Source organism: Lethenteron reissneri, chromosome 32 (assembly GCF_015708825.2).
Source record: "Lethenteron reissneri isolate LAM-NWPU_2019-01 chromosome 32, ASM1570882v1, whole genome shotgun sequence".
Classification (NCBI taxonomy): Eukaryota; Metazoa; Chordata; class Hyperoartia; order Petromyzontiformes; family Petromyzontidae; genus Lethenteron; species Lethenteron reissneri.
Window position 1 is genome coordinate 10,200,760 of NC_083810.1, and position 21,736 is coordinate 10,222,495.

At 42.8% G+C, this 21,736-nt stretch overlaps 1 protein-coding gene across 1 annotated transcript; it reads left to right on the forward strand.

The window, feature by feature from the left end:
• Positions 1-342: 342 nt before the first annotated feature.
• Positions 343-21,192, forward strand: LOC133350009 (START domain-containing protein 10-like). The gene is made up of 6 exons (XM_061563958.1): positions 343-1,582; positions 10,162-10,309; positions 12,890-12,990; positions 15,059-15,176; positions 16,579-16,631; positions 17,531-21,192. Exons 1-6 carry the CDS (start codon positions 1,421-1,423, stop codon positions 17,762-17,764), a joined length of 816 nt encoding a protein of 271 aa, XP_061419942.1. The 5' UTR covers positions 343-1,420; the 3' UTR covers positions 17,765-21,192.
• The last annotated feature ends 544 nt before the right edge of the window (positions 21,193-21,736 follow it).

The following is a 21,736-nucleotide window of genomic DNA, read 5'->3' on the forward strand; positions in this document are numbered from 1 at the left end:
CTGCATAATAATAATAATAATATTGGTCTGGGAAACCAATAAACCGATTAACCCGATAAGGCTTCAACATGTGTTTTGTTATGCGGAGACTAATAATGCTTAACACTGCATTAATTGTGTTTATTTATTTATTTACAAATCCAGATCAGCTTGATATTTAAAGCAACGGCATTACATTTACCACACCGGATAAGCACGCGCGCGCGCCACGGTGACGACCCCACCCGCCCCCCGCCCCGTGTGACCGCCACCTGGCCAATGGCGTGAGGCGCTCACGGGAGGGGGGTGAGGTGAGGGCCTCTTATCCGCTCTACGATTTCTGGTGATGACGCGGCAGCGGCTAATCGCTTCCGCCCTCGGGATCTTCGGCGTCACCTGCAGCGGCTTCAGCGCCACTCCGCCGCCTCCTCCTCCTCCTCCTGCTGCTGGCTTGGTCCTTCACCGTCGGCCTTCACTCGTTCTCCTCAGCTGCTACCGTCCTACTCCAACCTCACCTCATCTGTTCTCCTCCAACCTCACCTCAGCTGTTCTCTTCACGACCGCTTTCGTCATCATCCTCACCTGTTCTCTTCAGCCACCACCAACCCATCATCATCATCATCTGTGTCTTCATCATCATCATATTGTTCTCTTAATCATCATATTGTTCTCTTCTTTATCATCATATTCCTCTCTTCATCCACATCATCATCATATTGCCACCACCATCCACACACCCCCCTTGCTCATCCTCCTCACGTTAGATATTTGAGAGGGGGAGGATAAAACTACGATTTTTTTAGAGGAATTTTTGTTGTAATTCGCATCAAATTTTGTCGAGGTAGACGGCAGTGCCGGTTTTATCGGCGTATTGCTTTTAAACATTTGTGTTTTAATGTTTCGCGTGTCTCGCTCCGTACGACGTGGCCAACCACGGCGCTTCGGCGTCTAAATAGCGGCGGTGGGTGACAACATCAACAACAACATTACTAATTTACTAATCTACTACAATCCGCACAGATTTTCTCGCTTGTCGCTAATAATTCATTGCGAAGACGACGTTTTGTAGAATTACAAAAAAATTGTTTAAAATAAATCAAAAATCCATTGACAACATCTGCCGTGTCGACTTGCAGCTCCGGGTCTACGCACTTGAGAGTGCCAGCGAGTGGGCCGTGTACTGTAGCCCGAGTATTTAAACACTCTAAACGCGCCTAGTGTTGATTTAGAACATTACACAAGCACACACACAGAGATACCTACACACAAATAGGATCACACGTAGACACTGGACATAGATACCAAGGACGTAGATACCAACGCGCGCACGTAGCTTAAACACGTGTGTGTGTATATAACACGCACACAAGCGGAGGTCTATCAGGTTACCACCACCAACCACACTCGGGGTCCCCATCACAGGGGCAGCTGGAGAGAGACAATGTCCAAGGGAGAGACTGTCCAGATCCCAGACGACGAGGCGTTTCAGTCGTTCCGCAACGACTGTGAGAGCACGGATGGCTGGGACGTCACCTACAACAAGGGCACAGTGGCCGTGTGGACGCAGCCGCTGCGAAACGGCACCTTCGTGCAGAAGCTCAAGGTGAGTTGAGCTTGGCACGCACCTGGATTTACCTGTACATGTCTGCACACCTGGGTTTACCTGTACCTGTCTGCACACACCTGGGTTACCTCTGTCTGGAGACACCTGGGTTTACCTGTACGTGTCTGCACACACCTGGGTTTACCTGTACCTGTCTGCACACACCTGGGTTACCTGTACCTGTCTGCACACACCTGGGTTACCTCTGTCTGGAGACACCTGGGTTTACCTGTACGTGTCTGCATACACCTGGGTTTACCTGTACCTGTCTGCACACACCTGGGTTACCTCTGTCTGGAGACACCTGGGTTTACCTGTACCTGTCATCGCACACCTGGGTTACCTGAACCTGTCTGTACACACCTGGGTTTACCTGTACCTGTCATGGCACACCTGGGTTACCTGAACCTGTCTGCATACACCTTGGTTTACCTGTACGTGTCTGGACACACCTGGGTTTACCTGTACCTGTCATCGCACACCTGGGTTTACGTCTACCTGTCATCGCACACCTGGGTTTACCTGTACCTGTCTGCACACACCTGGGTTACCTGAACCTGTCTGTACACACCTGGGTTTACCTGTACCTGTCATGGCACACCTGGGTTATCTGAACCTGTCTGCATACACCTGGGTTTACCTGTACCTGTTATCGCACACCTGGGTTTACCTGTACCTGTCTGCACACACCTGGGTTACCTTTGTCTGGAGACACCTAGGCTACCTGTGCTAGCACACACCTGGGTTGCCTGTGTCTGTACACCTCGATTACTTGTACCTATGTCTGCGCACCTGGGTTACCTGTACTAATGCACACCTGGATTATCTTACCAGTACCTGTTCCTGTACATCAAGGGTTACCTTACCTGTGTTGTACCTGTTCATGCACACACTCAGCTTAACTGTACCTGCACACACCTGGGGTTACCTAACCAGCATCCGTCTCTGTGCGCATCTGGGTTACCTTACATAATATAGACGGCAGCTTGACCAGCACATGCATGGCTTGTCTTATCTTTCTAGGGATATACCTGGTTTAGCTGCACATGCCTGGCTTACTTTTAAACACTTGGTGTACCCTTTACCTGCAGATACCTGGCTTTATACTACACTGAAACACACGTGGGTTGCCATTACCTGTACATTCATGGCTTGTTTTACCTTATCTGCACAAATCTGGTTATCAGTTCTGCACACATCTGGTCTAAACAACTTAAGGAATAACTTGGCTTTAGTTTCCTACCTAAGTTATAGTAAAAACAAGGTGAATTTGCACATTTTCTTAACTTTATCTGCACACAGCTGGTCTACGTATAGATGTACACACCTGGGTTAACCTACTACCCAGTGTACTCTTGCTCATCTTAGGGTCACCTGGTTACCCAGCTAATTCCTGCCCACCAAGTCTACTTCCTTGAGTGTGCTATACGTATGTTCAGTTATCACCTGCCGAGTTTAATGAGTCGAGCACCTAACAACGGCTCATGTGATGTACATGTACCTACCTGAACGTGGCACACAACTCTCCACCTGTCTACCAAGCTACCGTCTGGGGCGATGTTGGCAGACTGCAGTGTATCAAACAAAATCTATCAGTGTACTGTCCATGCTCCCCGTCTTGACCAATCCACACTAACCAGCACGGTGAAATATGGTCAAATAAACCCCATGACCCATACGGCATGGGGAGGCCCTCATCCAGCAGTGGATTGACAGGGGTGTGCATGCACTCAGCTACGATAGCGCACACCAATGTAATGCCTGCGCACTCACTCGTCTCACACTTGCTACCTTACCCACCCAGCTTTTCCATCCCACGTCACAAACTGGCACGCCATAGCGCCGAGCGATAACACATTTTCACATTGTCATATTTGAGGTCAAGATCAATGTCAGTCTTTGGGACACACTTGTGAAGCAAGTGGCCATGGCGGGGTTTTTTTCATCGGGTTGGAAAAGGTTCTGTCGTGTGGGTGTTGTGGCTTACTTCGCTGAATTTGACATTAAAATGAATGAAAATGTGCACTTCATAAGCAGTCATGTATAAGTACAATTAAACAAAACTAATCGGCGTAATCGTTAACTATGGCCTTATAGCAACAACAACAACAACAAAACAGCTTATTGTAGTAGGTTAACTTTGCACCAAGTGGCCCTTGAAAACAGTCGACACGTGGAATGTTTAATGACAAATGTTGAGACGCGCATTGGTTGTGGCTTTTATTTTGCATGGTGTCCGGTGCTCATCTGAAATCGTGATAGAATGAATGGCTGGTGATTGTTGTCTTATGTCAGGGGGGGTGGGTTTGGGAACTAATTTAATTGGCGAGCACCGGTTTTTTCAAGGAAGCAGGAAAAGGTAACTCGTTTGAGAACACACACGCGTGAGACCGACCGCACGCAGGTAGACACGTGGAACTGCCCTGACGTGTTCAACTGCCCTCGTGCACGGGTTCATTCCGCAACATATGCAACCACACCTTAAGCCGCGTCACCGTACACCGCTGAAGGCCGCTTGCTGACGCATGGAGAGCACTTGGACCGCAAGGGTTGTAATGTTTTTTTTTAAAGAACAAATTTGCTTTTCAGTTTTAAGTCAACTCCACTTCCAAGCACCATTTCGATTATGTTAACAGCTTGGTCTGAGATCGTTGGCCACGCTCTGTCCACAGCTGGATGAATACCCTCCACAAGCTCACAGTTGTGCAGTGTAAAAATCCATCGAGCTCCTGGCCACGAGCAGATTTCATCGCTCCGTCTCTTGACCCTCTTGTGGGGGTGTCTTAGCTCCTCCAGTTACCACTTTGTCGTTTGTACTGACCTGACACGGCCTGGCCAAGCCCACTCTTCTTCACAATGAATGCGACCCGTGTGGAATATGTTTGGAATTATTTACAGAAAATTGGTTGAATGGAAAGATGTTATTGTAAATGAATAAACCGTTTCGTATGTATATTGAGCTTCTTTTGCACCGTACGTAGCCAACCATGCTAAATAAAGGGGTTGAAGTTGGATGGAAAGACAGTCCGAGGTTCACAACTTTTTAAAATAACTAATATATTTATAGTGCCATTACTGCTGCAATTGAATGTTCCTTGGGTTGGAAAGTATATGGCTGTTACTGTATTAATAGCTGTGCGGCTGTGTGTGGCATTGGAGAATATTTCTTCTGTTCCAGAGACTCATTGGGTTTGGGGTTGAGTTGTATTACAGATGCTGTTACTGGCCTGAGTAAACTTTTATAAGGTAGTCAGTCGCTCACTGTGTCTGTCTGTGCCGGTCATGGTCATATTTCATTTGACTATAAATAAGTGATGACAAGAGCCAAGCAGTTTCGGTCTATTTGAATACTCCCCAAAAGATATTGGCTTACACCATTTGTAGTGATGTACAAAAAGAATATTCTCCACCATTGCTCCTGTCATCTGTGATTAAATGTACTTGCTGTGACATATGGAATTAACATTTCCAGCACATGCGTTAGGAGAGTTACAAATCCAGATAACTCCAAACTACAGAATAATTCCATGCATTTTCTATTATTAAAATCTTACATTTGCTTTTGGGTTAAGAGCAGAGATTGGATGAGTTGTAAGCCTGCTGATCACAGCAGCAACTCAAAAAGCGTGGCTATCGCGCACGCTCTGTAGTCATTGTGATAACGGCTTGTCTGGCGGCACAAGAGGAAGTCGCCCTGCACATGAAGCACTTTGCTGAAAACACTTAGCAGCGACTCTGTGTGATACCTAATATGAATGCCAGCTTTGTTTTATTAAGTACATGAATACTCTTGTGAATTGTCGTAGTGAGATTGCTGTATCGTGTGGGACATGACACTGCTCAATATATTGACTGGGTGCTACGAAATGCTTAATTATAAAACTAAATAAATGGCTTTGCATCATTTAATATTCCTTGTGTTTTGCCAACAAGTTTGTGGAAGAGTGGAGCAGTGTAATATTTTGCTTATTTTCTTAAGATTTATTTTATTTAACACTGAATATTTATCTCTTTAACGTTTGAGATAGTTAGCACTGGAAAACGTAGTGGGATCTTGTGGTCCAAATCACAACAATGGGATTTTGCGGAGTTTTTTATGTTCAAACATTCTCTTGGCCTCTCCACAAAAAAAATGTTCAATGAAAGCTGCTGTTTAAAATATATTTAACTGAATTTGAAGACTTTTAAATATTTGCTCAAGTTGGTACACTGTTATTGTATAAATGAGGTTATTTTTTTAAATCTCAAAAGCTTTTGTATTTTGTTATCGATAGTGGCATGAATTTCACAGTCCTGAAACCCACCGACCGCTTTGCGTGGATGTGATACTGTTAAGAAAGGAAGTTTATTATCGTCCTAGAATTAGATTATCTCGTGTGGCCTTGTATTTTTCTCTGCTGACTAATAAAATGTGTTCCTCTAACAAAGCTTACAGCCATCCATGTGGAGAGGGTATAGGTTACGCAAATAGCACTGGGGACCTCAGAACAGTGGTACGGTGATAGTTGCCAAGAAACACAGGTTTTAACTCCCCGTGATGTGTTGAGATATCGCTTTATTATCCAAGCCGTTCGTCATCACTCCCTATGTAGTCAACATATGTTTATTAACAATTTCACAGCCCTTTGTTGGCCTCTAAAGATAGAGATATTTTCACCTAAAGCATGTTGTATTTTTTAGGAAGATTGCAATAAGTGTTCATTTCACATGGGTTGTATAGTGTCAGATATAACGTTATTTTTGAGAATTTGTATTGCTGAAATCAACGCGGACTTTGTGTTACTTCGCAATAATCATTAACAACCGTTTGGCAATCCACTGTTGGATCAAAACCTTCCCATACGATGTCAAGTATAATGGGGTTGTTTGACGATGTTTCATCACGCCGATCAGTGCGGGTTAAGAAGAGTGGAGCCCAGTGCTGGTTAACATATCACTTGCCACTGCTGTTTGTCAAATTGAACTTAGATCGCCGAGTTCATCGTGCATTACCTTGAACACTGTGCAACTGCTTCACCCGACTTTAATTAATAAATTTGTTACTTTCACAAAAATCTTTTACTTGGAACTGTCAAGCAAAAGAGGAAAGGGATGTGGGTATTTCCAACACACTCATTTGTAAAGTAAACCCGATACCCTGACATACCTTGGCCACATTAACATAAATCCTGCAGTCTACAATCAAGATTTGGCCAAAGATTCACGCTTGTGTGCAAACCGTTTGAAAAAAAAACCGTTTTCAACATTGCGAGACCAAACGCGTCACGTTTTCAAAATAGGCTGCAAAAAGAATGCAGAATTTGCATTTAAATAAGCCATTCGTCGCCCTTGTGTGTGTGTGTGTGTGAAGCCGAAATGTGCGGTTGTGATGCAGCGATGGTTGGAGGTGGGTGAAAAGACGTGCACATTCCTGCATCGTGGGAGACGAATGTTTTAGTTTTAGGGGAGGTGCTGCAATGAAAGATGCACCTCATCGACGTGAAGACGACACGGTGGTGGAATTTGCCAGAGGGACAGAATCCAACCCCATGGTTTTTTTTCCAATCCCGTGTCATGTCATAGCTTTTTTGTTGTTGTTGAGTTTAGTTTCTTAACGTGGATTGAATTTCAAATGCATAATCCTGTGTTCGTTGTTTTCATTATTTCGATATTAATGCCATGCCACATGTAATTTTTTCCATGTTTTTCATAGCAACTCATCCTTGCATACATATTAAATTATTAAATTAAAAGATTAATCTTGGGTAAGTGCTCATTGAGTATTGCAATTTTTATTTTTCCTGTCACCATAATTTGTTATTGTGTGACTCATGCCAAGGTGAAAAAAAACCCATTAAATTCAGATAGCTTCAAGGTGGCATCAGGATCAGGTGCATTTCCACAATAAGCAGACATCTTGCGGGAATTTTTTGTATAATTCGCTATAAATAAAATTTCACAAGCAATCAATTAGACAAAGTACATTTTCTGTTTAACGTGCGCATTACCCGTATATGTCTTGTGCTACGTGGGTATCCGTTTTGTTGACCACCTGCCGACCGATGCGTTGTGTGCGCGCGCACGTCTCTATTATATTAACAGCATTAATGCAGCTACAGACAGCAGAGAAGGCTGTCCTCGTGAGCTGCTTCTCTGTGTAACACCGTGGAATTAATCGTTATACGATACACACACTGCATCAGAAGGCAAGCTGACCCCAACGCTTTGCGCTCTTTGAAAACCGAGTGCCTGGCATCTGGTCGTGCCTTTATAAATTAAATAAAGTGTCCTGTTGCATCCCATGGACGTGCCTCTTTTAGTTTTGTGTCACCGATTTGGATACATTTCAAAAGGCTGAACACAGGATGACCCTTAACATGAAGCAATGTTTCTGCTTGCTGTGTCACTCAAATGCTGAGTAATTTGCAATGTCCGCTGTCCTGACCTACGCATCCAAGTGGGGACGCACCTACATGCAAATACGTGGTCATAATGACGTGTCTGTCATTTTTTGCCGGTCGGGTACAGCATCGATTGTATCCTGTTTAGAAGTGTTGCTGAAGAGACGCATTTGACGTCAAGTATGGACACGTGGCGGCAGCACCATTCCTAAAATGCCCTTGCTGTTGATCGTTCAAATGGTTGTTACCCCCCCCCCCCCTTCTGTGCATGTGTAGGTATTTCTCAACCCATTTCTGACCTGAAAAGAGATGTACAGTGAATGACAAGGCATCATGCCCTACAGATAAACCCCTTTCATTGCAGGGTGACTCATCGCCATGCTTGCTTTGCTCACCGGGTTTTTTGTTCGTCTGTACAGTTGGCCGTAATTCCACCCTCCCCTTCCCCTCGGCTTGCCAGAGTGCGTACCTCTGTGCCCCCTATGTGTCAACGTAACTGCCGGGTTTTTTAAAATATATTTTTGTTCATAGAAATAATTTGTGAGTGGTTTTAAGTCGGTTTTCTACTCAACCGACCTGGGGTGGTGCGCATCTGGTTTTTATCCACCAATTCTGAGCCAGTAGTGGGAATTCCACGTTCCCGTGGCAGGGGCAAGTGGGGTATTGGAACAGAGGCACTATTTACTGTCCGGAAAGTGGTGCTTATGTTAAGAGTCATAGAGAAACGAATGACTGATTGAACTTCTTACCAGGATTTGAGAAATAGTAACCTTCTGATTGTGAATCTGCCAGCTTATTTATATTGGCCTGAACACTTGCAATTCAATCTTGGTAGTCTATGTTTTTTTTATGTTCTGATATAAGAACACGATTATTAACATGTACATCTCTCGGTTGGCTTTACATACAGGTTGTTTCAAAGAGATGGACCCAATTTCAGAGATATAGCGATTTCAAATCGGGTTCATCTTTTTAAATCCTTTATATTAAGTTCACTTGCTTGCTTGCTTGCGTGCTTACGACCGTGCAAATCTTTCGGTCGTTTTTTAACCCACTTCCCGTCATCCAATCGAGCTGACATTTTGCACACAGACTCGTGCGAGACAATTAATGTTCGTGAAATTTTTTTTCCCAAAATGTTCCACTTTTTAGGAATTTTTTTTTCATGTTTAATTTAAAATACCAATGTGATAAAAATGAAACTCTTACTCAAGAAAAACAGAAATGAATAATAAAATAAAACCGATGCCACGCATATAAAGGATTTATAGTGAAAAACTTTGTTTTTACGGGTTAATTTTTTAAGCACCCTGTATATCTAGGCCAGAGTTCTGGTTGTGTTGAAAAACTAGTTTGACCAGATGTCACCCTGATATGCTCATTACTGCACACACCTTCAACCACACTGACGAAGCTGGTTTTCTCATGAGATCCTTACGTTTACTTCAAAGTCATTGATGCTTGAGACCTAGAGAAGCAAAGGTACTCAAAGCAGACTTTGTCAACAAATGTGTATATCACAGTTTACGTGCGTGATATGTTTCCATAAATAGCCCACGAATGGAAGTTTGTAAACACTATAATCTCTCGTTTGTATAAACTTAGTTTTGCATACACTGCAGTTGGATTATTTAACGAAGTAAATGCAATAAACCTGTGTCAGCCCTCTGCTAGATGGGGAGGCATCCCCACGCCATACTTCACCACTTTGTTCAGTGTGGATGGTAAAGGGGTGCTTGAGGTAATACCAGTTCAGTCGGACGCAATTAGGTGCAGCTGTGGTGCATTGGTTCGTCCCTTACACGATGGAACCTGGTGACTTGAGTTAAATTCCTGGCCACGGCTAATATCATTGGCGAGTAAAAATCCAATTCAGTTTTCAACCTACACGGACCAGCATGGTGAAGTGTGGTCAAACAACTCCCAAGATCGGTATGGTGTGTGAAGACCTTTGTCCAGCAGTGCGTTGTCAAAAACTGTTCTGTGTTATTTAATTTTAACAGAACAATCTTTTGGTAATGCGCTTGAACAAGGCACATGTATAGTAATGCAATTTTACTTGCATTGCTAAATTTCACATTTCATATTGATTAATTCCACTTTTTTGCCTTGTCCCTTTTATGTCTCTTACACGTGTACAAAAACCCTCTACCCTGCAATCACCTACTCACGCGCACACACACACACATCGCAACACAGACTCGTCTGGAATGCAAGGATGTGTCGGCGGAAACGATGTACGACGTCCTGCACGACATCGACTACCGGAAGAAGTGGGACTCCAACGTCGTGGAAACCTTTGATATTGGCAAGCTGACGGCTAACGCGGATGTGGGTTACTACTCATGTGAGTGCCGCTCCACCACACTCGGCGCCGCGGTGTGCGAGGTGTTTACTCCCTCGACTGGTATGGAGGAGGTCGTGAGTTCCATCCCGACCCTGATGTCTGTTGTATATTTGGAGTTTGCATGTCTCTCTCTCCCCATGGTCGTGTGGATTTTTCCCCGGGTCCTCCGATTTTTCCCTTCACATTTAGAAACATGCGTTTATAGAGTGTTTGGCTGCTATAAATGTGAACATGATAAGCCACTTCGTTGAGCAATCATTTGTGGTCAGGTCGCTTCTGAAAAAGAACTACATTGCTCATTGGGCCTTACCTGGTAAAATAGAAATCGTTCATAGTTGATCGTTTGGTTAAATGTTTTCTCACAGGTGTTTTAGTTTTATATTTCTATGCTGTCCTAGGTGATGCTCTTACAATAGGTTTAGAGACTATATAATACAGATGAAACTGCAGAGCATGTAAATGTGTCTTTTAGTAAGATTTATGTATACCCTTAATTTGGATGAGCTGATCATTTACATCAAATTTAGTCTCCCTATGTTAAAAAAAAACATTTATTGTGTATTTGCTTCGGCGGTTGCTATGGCAGCAGCGGAAATTGTACATTACTGTGGCAAGAACGTGTCTGTGTACAAGGCAGTCACTTGACATTCCGCAGAGTTATTGCTCACAAGCTAGTAGTTATTTTAGCCACCCCAGAGGGTGGATGATGATGATGATGATCATCATCTTCCATGGCTTTACCTCTTCATCCTGGCCTTTACAGATGAATAGTAAAATAGTGTCACATGTATGGTTTAAAAATAACAATTCTTCAAATTACATGGTTTATTGGAGTACAATAATGTATGTACAAGGGTCTTGGTTTAAGAAAGGCGCCTTTTAAAGAACTGATTGAGCTTTTGTGGTCTACGTTGACCCTGATGGATTTTAATTTTATTTTAAATGATTTACATGAACAAATTTAAGTCGTGTACATTTGCACTACATAAATCTATATATTTGTTTTATTTTATACATTTTGACAAGTGTGGGGAAAATCCCGTGAGGAAAATTTGTACAGCTCGTTTTCGTTTACTAATAAGTACCAGGTTGCATTGTAGGCGGGAACAAGTTTAGTCCTGCAACCAAACAGTGTTGATAATACATTCTGAATCAGCTTAGAAAACGTGTTCAAATTACGCTACTCTAGCCAAAGTTACCGTTGCTAAGCGATAATGATTCCCACAGCGAGTGAAACTATTTTCTCTCAGCCATCCGTGCTGTCAACTCTGCCCCAGTTCAAGTTTCAGGCTGATGACCTTATTTCTCGTGCCAATGATCTGTTGCTTCAACATAAAATAGACATGCTCAAGATTTCTGTACATCCTCTTAAGATGCGGTCACATTTAGATGCTATATAAATCCACATTCATTGCATCTTTCAATTGTCCCATCACATATGAAACGCAGCTCATCCAAGGAAATCTAAATACAGTGCTCAGTTCCCCATTGCTCATCACCCCATTAAGCACGTTTAATTAACATGGATGTATTGTTAATTGGTGCAAGCATGTCACCTTAATGATCCAATTTCTATTGGAAATGGAATTCATGCATACAACAGATTATTTGAATGTTGCTTATATATATATACCAATGACGCTGCCAGTCTATTCGTATTTTGATTTTAGCAATATATGCAGTTCGTTTAACACAGACTTTTACAGCGAATAGTATCCATAATAGGGGTTTTTGCATTAGATCACATAAATATAGATGTGTCCTTAAACCCGACACCACCCAACATAGCCAATTAGTAAGGTTTGTCACATGAACAAAACATACCAATTCGTTATTAGTTCAGCACACCGGTGTGTTGGAGAGTATGACGGTTCACCAGTAATTACAACCAGCAGCATCAGGCATCATCAGGCGACGGCCAGAGTTGTGGAGAAATCCTCCTCCTGTTTCAGTCTTAAATAAAACCCTAAAACTTATTTTATGGACAATATGCGGTTACAATGCGTATTTCAAAACAATTCTCAAGGCATGCTCCGCTTTTTTGCATTGCACACAAACATGTCTAAGCAGTACGTCTACCCCTTATAACATTGTTAGATCATACGTCCATTCAGTCGTGTTCAGTAAAATACGTCTCTTTTTGGTGAGCATAGGTCGTATATGTATATGGCCCATTTGACCTCTGCGGCCACAAGTGGTCGATACATTCACCATGAAATTATTAATTTGTATTTCCATATGCTGGTGGGGGAGGGGGAGGGTGGAACCATCATCCCGCCGATGCCTCATGTATACTAGGAATGTAATAATTCACCCCCACACCACTGAGTTTGTCAAATTGATTCAAAAGTTGATTCAAATTCTATCTCGTTTGTACGGTCTCTTTCACGTTGGCTGCGTCGCATCATCCCCTCTTGTTTTGCGTTGCTTTAACTTGAATGTAAGGTGGCATGTCATTTTGACGTGCATTTTTTGAGATTGTAAATAATTAAACCTTTTGATGCATCGTTTAGGAAATAAACTGTTTCAACTGATGAATCATTACATGCCTAATTTGTACTGCGTGTCAATGTGTAACAGGCAAATGCAAACCTCTGAAGAACAGGGATTTCATCACACTGCGCTCTTGGCTTGCCCTCCCCGATTCCTACATGATCATAAACCATTCCGTCAAGCACCCGGTGAGAAATTCCCCCAAAACGCAGGCAAAGGCTGTACGCTGGCACTAACCACATCTAGATTTGAAGTTTTCGTGACTGCAAAGATCCATAATCTTTGGTTCTTTCGGTAAATTCTGTTTTTTGCTGTGGTTGTGTCACCTGATGATGGAACCTTGTGTTGCCTCCGAAACGTGATTTAATTTAGTTTTTATTTCACCTATGTGAGTTTACCGAAAGAACCAAAGAGTGCAAACACATCTCTTATACTTGCAAGAGACATTTCCCAATTTGGTGGCACCATACAGCGCTGCGACAACGTCTTGTCGTCCGGTTTGTCAAAGAGTGGATGGCGTGTCTCCCAAGGGGCAGAGGACAGCCCGTGGCCACGTGTTGGTTCTGTTGTAAAGTTAAAGCACAGTGGTGGTGATGCCTGATGGTCGAGTGCACCGGAAGAGCCGATCGATGCTCTGCCATCTTTGATGTGCCGACCTAGTTATTTGTAGTGAACAATAAATACGTGGTCGGTAAGGCACGCTAAAAATATGAGCCTCCTTTAGTTCTGTCATGTTGGCTCCACGTACGTACAAGCACAGCACTTTGTAAATCCGCTGCTGGATGAGAGCCTCACCAGGCCGTCCGGGTCATGGAGTGTAGTTCTTGGCAGTTATTATTCACTTTTTGTTTCGCTTAGATTTCATCTGTAATTGTGGATGTAGTTGTATTCTTACGTACAGCGCTTTGAGATACTTCAATATGAAAGGCGCTTTATGAAATAGAAGTTAATATTATTAATGCCATACTTCAGCATGCTGGTCGGTGCAGGTTGATGAAGGTAGGAAGTGTAGACACCAGAGCACAGAAGTACATTCCTTTGATATATTTGCTACACGTCCCTCTGTTTTCCATGATGTAGTCTCTCAGCTTATAACTCCTCTGAGGTTGGTCGTCACCCATACAAGGAATATCCCTTCTCAACTCCGCTTTGCCTTTGAGGTTTGATGATCGGGCACGTTCTGAGTGATTTTGTCGTGGTATTGGCTTTATTCTCATACAATATCTCTTGCAGTTTCACATAACATGGATAACAATAAATGTTGCCTGATCCTTTACATAATTAAGTGATACTGACATAGCTAATTGAGTGCAGAGTCATTGTGTATGAATAATTTAGTATCTCAGTCGGGATTATTTTGGGTGCAAGGCAGCAGTGCCTAGATTAGGAATCTCCGTGTATTTAATCCACTTGTGGCAGGAGGGTTGGCATAAGCTATTTTGACTGCTTCTCGAAATTCAACTGCATCTTTTTTTCCTGCAAAAAACCACAGGGCTTGGATCCGTCTGCCCCAAGGGCCATATGAAACTTACCTTCGCTGCGGTTGTTCGCCAACCCAGTCCTTATATTGTCGGGAAACGTGAATCTACCGCATGTCAGAATTGCAGGCGTTGTCACTTGCCGTACGACAGCAAGAGGGGTTGCCATTGCCAGGCTGCCTTTTGTGGGCTCCTTCCATCCCGTGACGTTAGTGAGCACTGGCAGCACGGCGGGGTATGAGCGTGTGGCTGCCTCATTTTGTTATCTTTGTCTTTTTCTTTAACGGGCGGCGCCATGCCACATTGTGTGTACGATGTTCAACTTCTTTCGCACCATCGGAGGTGCGGGAATGTTCAAATGGGAAGGCGTTAATGTTCAAAAGCTTTTCCATCCCTGTTGCAGTTGCTCGTTGGCAACGCTCGTTAAATAATAAAACGCAGTATGTATGAGTGAATGAAAATATAAGTGAGCCAGAGCTGCTGTTGTAGGCTGCTGCACGGCTGCATTGTCAGCAGAGCGAAATGCGGCAAGATCCTTTGTACTGTACTGTGCTACAATGTCTCGCCTTCACCAATCCACACTGACCCACCGAGCAAAGAGGCCCTCATTCAGAAATGTATTGACAAATCGGCTGTACATATGCATGTACACGTGGACAAAAATGTAATAAAGCAGACGATGACAACAACAATAGTGAGGATTGCAAAGATGATGGTATCAATGGTAGTCTACTGGTCGATTAACTTTGTCATATGTTGGTCTTTATCGTTCCCCCAGAAATACCCTGCGAAGAAGGAGTGTGTGCGTGCAGTGTCTCTGATGACTGGATACCTGGTCCGCATAACAGGCGCCAACAGCTGCTCGCTCACCTACCTGTGCCAGGTCGACCCCAAAGGTATCTACCGTAAACTTGGTGTTGGGACATTTAGCACCGCAGCCTCATTTTATTTCAAGTTGCACGATGGCTTTAAAGATCGTTTCAGCAGTGAAAGCAAATGGACCATTTTCATGTCATCCACGTCGTATTGAACCACCACACTTGGTATCAACACTCATCTCTTTCTTGCTTCCTTCCCCGTGCTGCTCGATTCTGGAATTCCATTTCCCAAGTTCATGCGTTTAGACTATTTCGATTATTTTGCTGCTATAAGTGTCCACATGATAAGCCGCCACTTTGTTGAGCTATCATTTTTTGACCAAGTCACTTTTGAGAAATAAGTTAATACCTCAGTGGGCTTTGTCTGGTAGGATGGGGATGGTTTAGTTGTATTTGTATGTGTTTCGGTGATGTGTTTACCTTTCTTGTACTTGGCATCCCTATCGTGTTTTTGGATTGTTGTAACGTTCTTACCCCGTGCCCCGACTGGACATCTGTGCAAAAGAGCTTTACAGCTCATCGGATTCCTGCAGTATATATAAATATTCTGATTCTGAAAACGTTGCTTAATACAAGGAAGGTACTACCTCTAAATCTTTACAACTTTCAATTGTGCTCTTTGTTGCCGGCTGCTTGGCATTTTTGGCATTTGGGTGCCTGTGCTCAGCAACTGTAATGAAAAAAAAAAACGAATGTGATCACCACTCTGTCAAGTAAAATCAAACTTCACTCAACTACTTTTGACATGGAGATGTAGTTAAATCAGTAGTTTTTCATAAGTGTGGGACACACACCTCATTTTGTGAACAATCGATTTTAATTCTCATAATTGCATAATTCTTCTTTTACCCAGAATAGTTGAGGAAGTTACTGTTCAGAAACTTTAGCCAAGTCATTTTTTTAGTGTTTTGTGGGTTCTCTTGGCGGTACAGACGGATGTAGTTTTTGTAAAACTCCCATGACCGATGTCACATGTCAATTTAAACAACCAAGACAACTTTTTTACAAACCTATTTTTTTATATATAAAATTGTCTTTTTTCAAATTTGAAGAACTGAAAAGTAGACTACATTTTGGCACTTTCCTGCAAAATTATTTTCTACGCACCTTAGCACCCGTGTTATGAATTCTTACGAACTGTATTCTAAGCTTCGTCATCGTCACCTTTCGGCCATGATCCATCTACTGATGGATGAAGGCCTTCCAGACCCATCGCCATCTCACGGCCTTGAGATGGAACAATCCATCTGGCGTCTGCACATGGGTTGATTTTCTCTCATTCTATTGTTCATCTAGTGAGTGTTCTCAAACTTGACTTAGTTTTATGGCTGGTAGATGCGGTGTGGTGAAATGTGGTTCTGATGAAATGTGGTTCCGGTGAATGTCATTTGTCCTTGTGTGTGGATTTTTTTCCCCGCAGGCTCCTTGCCCAAGTGGGTGGTGAATAAAGCCTCTCAGTTCATGGCTCCAAAGGTAATGTGTGTGACATGAAGATTACACTCCCCCTCAGAACAAAATTACATTTGTCCTTTCATTTAAACTGGCCTGACAGTTAAGCCCACACATTCACTTGAACGGTAGCCTTAACTCCATGAAAAGGTATAATTCCAATCGATAGTTGCTGTAATTGCTCGTAAAGCATGGCGGTTGTTTAAAAAACATATAACAGTTTTACTGAAAGTCTTGAGACTCAGTGAGACCTTTATGGATATTTTAATATTTATTATTGAACTTTAAGTTTAAAAAATCCATTGCTTTATTACGTTAAGCACTGATTACCAGTCTTTTCTATTTGTATGTATGCAAATGAAGACACTGCACACTGCAGTGACTATGGACTAGTGTTGTGGTACCTAATGGTTAGTAATTACAGAAACCTGTACCATGGGGGTCACGAAGACTGGCGTTGTAAATCAGTCATCAGAAGCACTGTAAGTTAATCCGTTCCAAGATGGCTGCAAGTTGCAGGGTGGGTCTCATTCACCGCTGAATCTTGGAACGCGCAAGCGGTCAGCGTTAATTTTATTTAGAGAGGCATAGTGCCGTGGTACTCACCGCAGAGTGCTGTTGCGACACGGCCGCACTCTATTATAGCTGTCGCCAAAGTGGGCCACACACCTTCCCGTACGACCTTTTACATGGCCTTGTGGGAGCCTCAGTACGTCTTCTGATTAGAAGACGTACCGATAAAGTTATAACAATAAACTAATGATGTACATGTACATACGTCATCGGAATGGGAAAGGTTTAAGTTGTTTTATTACTGCTGACTAGTGGCCATTCGGCTTACAAACCTTTCTTTTTATTAAACCGTATTGCCACATCTGCATATCACCTCTCTCCATGTGGACCTGTCTCCTGCCGCACAACAGGCGATGAAGAAGATCTACAAGGCGTGTTTGAAGTACCCCGAGTGGAAAAGCAAGCACAACTGTGACCACAAGCCGTGGCTGTACCCGGAGCAGAACAACCTCGTAACCGTGCGGCTGAGCGAGCTCACGGTGCAGCACGCCGACTCGCTGGAGCGAATCGACGAGAGCGGCCTGTCGGAGGGCCGTGACGAGCGCAACTTTAACTCGGACGATGAGGAGGCCAAGGAAGCCTGAAGCGGAATCTCGCTAGTTCCGAACGTGGGGGGGCGGCGGCAATTCTCTCGGTTGTTTTCGAACAGTCGACAGCGGCCACGCACCGACACGACCGACGTGATAAGCGGCGGCGGCGGCCACTTGTCTCTGCGCGACCCACCGTCACAATTGCACCGCCAGCCCCACTAAGAGTAGATGCGTCGTGTTTTTGTGCCTACGAGAGAGTGCATTGTCAGCGGGAGCGCAACCACTGCGGGCAAAACTGTGAAACGTTTAAAACTGTGCACAAGCCGTGAGCGCTTACAGGGGGCGGGGAGGGACCGTGAGATCCGAGCTTGCTTTTGAAGTCTTGCACAGGAATATTAAAACATATTGTGATATTTAAAAACATCTAATTAAATGGATGTGGAAAAATACTTGCAGGTGCCTATATATACAAAATCAGTTTTGGAATTTGATTAAAATGTTATTTTAAGAAAATGAATGGCACAGGTTCTCAACCATCCAAAATATTTCTCTCCAAACCTCCCAACCTCCTCCATGCCCTCCACCGCTGTGAGTGTTTTTTTGTCTCTGCCCTGCAGTGGTGTCTTAGTTTTTTGTTCGGTTAACAACATGTGCTTTTGGTATCACGTGTTTGTATTTGTTTTATGATTGTACTGCTCGCCCGAAGTGTGGTGACGCAGATTCCTAATTTGGCTTTTGTGAAGTGCTGTCAATTGGCTTGAAACATTTATTTGTCGGATTTTTTAAAACGATAACATTTATTGTAATTGAGTGATAGGTGGTTATGAGTTGCCTGGCTGCCCAGTGCAGTATATTTATGCCACTTGCATGTGATCATTTAAATTACGTGAACCCAACTATTGTTTGTCTGCATTACAATTTGTAGCATATCGTTAAAATTATCACCCTCATTTGCGCAAGTAATAACGTTAACTGGCCCTGTGAGTACTTGGAAGATCAGTGCATTCAAATTTGAAAAAATTCTTGGGAATTTTGTAATCGCACAAAAAAATGTAAGAGTCTGAATGCTGATGCATGCTGCTGTACAAACACTGCTGTTTAAATTGCCGTTTGGAACTGTAATACTAGCACACGTTTTCGACGGCCGATGCCTTTGATTATTTCAAGCTGTTTACTTATGCGTTCAGTAAAATTTTGCTTAGTAAAACATCCAGCCTATCAACATAGGCCTGATTTTCAGTGGGGAGGTGTGTTGTGCCCATTTCATGCAGACTTGTTGCGATATTCACATATGCCTGGTAAAGCTCTATAATTTAGCGCTTTCCGATTTCTGCTCTGGTTGCTAATACGTGGGGTGTAACAATGCATCGATTCGACAAAAATATCAATTCTTATGCTCCATGATACGCGAATGGAATCGCGCGTGTAAGAATTGATCTTTTCCCCGATTCCTGCTTATGCAATGAGTGCACGCATCCCCTTCCAACAACTGCACTCACAATAGCATACATTTGAATTATTGAATTGCAAGCAGGAAAATTGTTACGCCCATACTGATAGCGTTACAAAGTACAGGAGCTAAAATGTAAGTAGTAATTAAGCTTGCACACATTGCCTGGCTTAAAAGTGTGAGCTCTGTTGGCATGTACGCGTGTGACATATATAAGCCAACGAGTTCAAAGGTCGGTGGCATTAAACAACTTAGTTTCCAGTGTAAATTCAGAATATGTAAGCTTTGCTAAATTGTTCATCGGTTTTATGGAAGCCCAAATCATCATAAACGCAAATTAAATTGTAGTAAAATAATTGCTTACGAGTAAATGTACACGAACATTTCCCCCGGCTGTAGAGATGTTGCATGCCAATACGCTTTTAACATGGTTAAATAAAGGGCCATGAATTGATTGAATTGATTGCTTTTTAACGAGTTTGCATCGTGTACAATATTGCTGATATGGGTTTGCGTGTAACGAATGCTTAACCCCTGCCTGTGGTTGCGAGTTAAGCAGTGCTGACTAAGAACGTTGCATGTACTATAGGCCAAAGTTCAATCGTTTTCATCCTAGCATATCTTTAAAACCCACGTTTTCATTGATCATGTCCATCGTCAACAATTGTTTCATGATTTACATTGAGGCCGAAGTGTAAAACCTATCGGATATGAATCGGTGGGTGTGGTGCGAATTTCGGCGAGCAAATGTGCTTTAAAATACAAGACTGCTTATACATGTAACGTGATGCCTTTGCTTATTGGCAGCCTTTATTTTTGTATTATGCCTGTGCCATTAATACCATAGACTACACTTTTCAAAAGGTACACGTTCATGAAACACAAGTTCTTGGAAGTGCGCAGGCTTTGCTCCAGTTTGCTGTTCTCGGGAATGATAGGCGATTTTAGTAACGTCCCTTCATGCCTAGTTTATACGATGGGAGCGAGTGTTTTGAGTGTGTAGAAATAGCAAACCTGTCAACCCCTTATTACAGACCAATTCAGGCATTATTGGTCACCCCGTGACCTTATACATCTCAACGTTCATCCTACAAAGTCCTATCACGAGGGAGAAACACAAACAAATAGATAAAACATTGTTTTACGAAATGTCAGTGTACAAGAATACGGGTAACCCGTATGGGTTGACAGGTATGAAATAACCCCACTTATTAACTTCGTACAGTTAGTTTTTTTCTCTTTTAAATATTAGGAATCTGCACGATTGACTAAATATTACGAAAGTTGGCCTCTTTTTCCACCAATCTAATTTAGCCATGACCGTCAGGCCTCGTGGTGGCTGAAAATAAACGCTCTCCTTTTGCCAACTTGTTTTTGCGACAACAACAAAATAATTGTCCCGCATGCCTGGCTGTCTCCCCACTTCGTTGGGATAAAACCTGTTTTTCTTTGCCGCTTTTCCTGGGTGAGTTCTATGGACGGTACACGTTTGCGCGGGTGCGAGTTCTTTTCACGAGTACAACATTCCGTAATCGCATCGGCGATTGTAACTGGTGTTTACATGAATCTCGGTCGAGTTTAGTAAAGACACGGGGCGATTGTGAGGAAAGCTGATGTTGGATAGGAGGACCATCGCTGCTGGGCTTGCAATGAGAAAGCTTTGCTGAAGGAGTTTTTAAGATGTTGTCGAGGGTTTGTAGATGAGCCCAAGTCATTTTGTATCACCAACCGGAATAGACAGATGCGTGGGTGGGTGTTACTGTTCATCGATTGCTTCGTTTACACGTTGAAGAGATTCGGGCAGCATAGGTTGTACAATTGTGTTTCTAAACGTTTGAAAAAAACATGCCAAATGTTTCTCTTAATGCCTGCTGTGTATAATCATTTGGTGCACAAAGCAACAGATTGTGTATTACTATTCTGATGCTGTGGATGGGGTGGCAGTTTGTTAAACTGAACTACTGAAGTAATTGGTGAATGCTGTAACATATAGAATGTAGCTTGGTTTGAGTATAAATATGATTTAATCTTTTGAGTTTGGGAGATCTACATTTTTTTTGTTTTGCGTTCAGTCGTAACGTTTTGCTTGTGCCGCTTAAAACAGCGTGGGATGTTGGAAATGATTAATTTTGAAAATGTTTTCTCTCCCAAGAGGAAGAAATTAGACTCCAGTACTTCTTACTTTCAGTTGGAGTTGATTCATTTTCATGCATTTACGGTGTTGTTCCACATGACGTTAAAGCCTGCATAGAGTAATTCAAATTCAGGAAGGGCGGTCAAAAAATTGAGAACGAGATATGTTAAAGTCATACTGGCTAAGAGTAAGGCTTATTTTGAAGCCCCTGTTTTTACAATCAACTATATATCAAGGAATAACGTTTGATTAAAGCTATATCAGGAAGGACATTAAGATCTGACGAGATGGCGTGCGTTGTGGGATGAGTTAATTCGAAATTGAATGAGACTTGTGAGATAAGCACATTTCTCTCGAGGTGAATGTGAGTAATCACCACGTTAATTAATCTTTCTCAACACGTTTAATACAGGCTGCTAGCGGACTATCTAAAGTTCTAAAC

Excerpts from the sequence above, each read along its gene's own strand:
- LOC133350009 (XM_061563958.1), top strand. The coding sequence starts at position 1,421 with ATGTCCAAGGGAGAGACTGTCCAGATCCCAGACGACGAGGCGTTTCAG. Across the intron at positions 1,583-10,161 it reads CCTTCGTGCAGAAGCTCAAG|ACTCGTCTGGAATGCAAGGA; the intron begins GTGAGTTGAGCT and ends ATCGCAACACAG. Across the intron at positions 10,310-12,889 it reads GGATGTGGGTTACTACTCAT|GCAAATGCAAACCTCTGAAG; the intron begins GTGAGTGCCGCT and ends AATGTGTAACAG.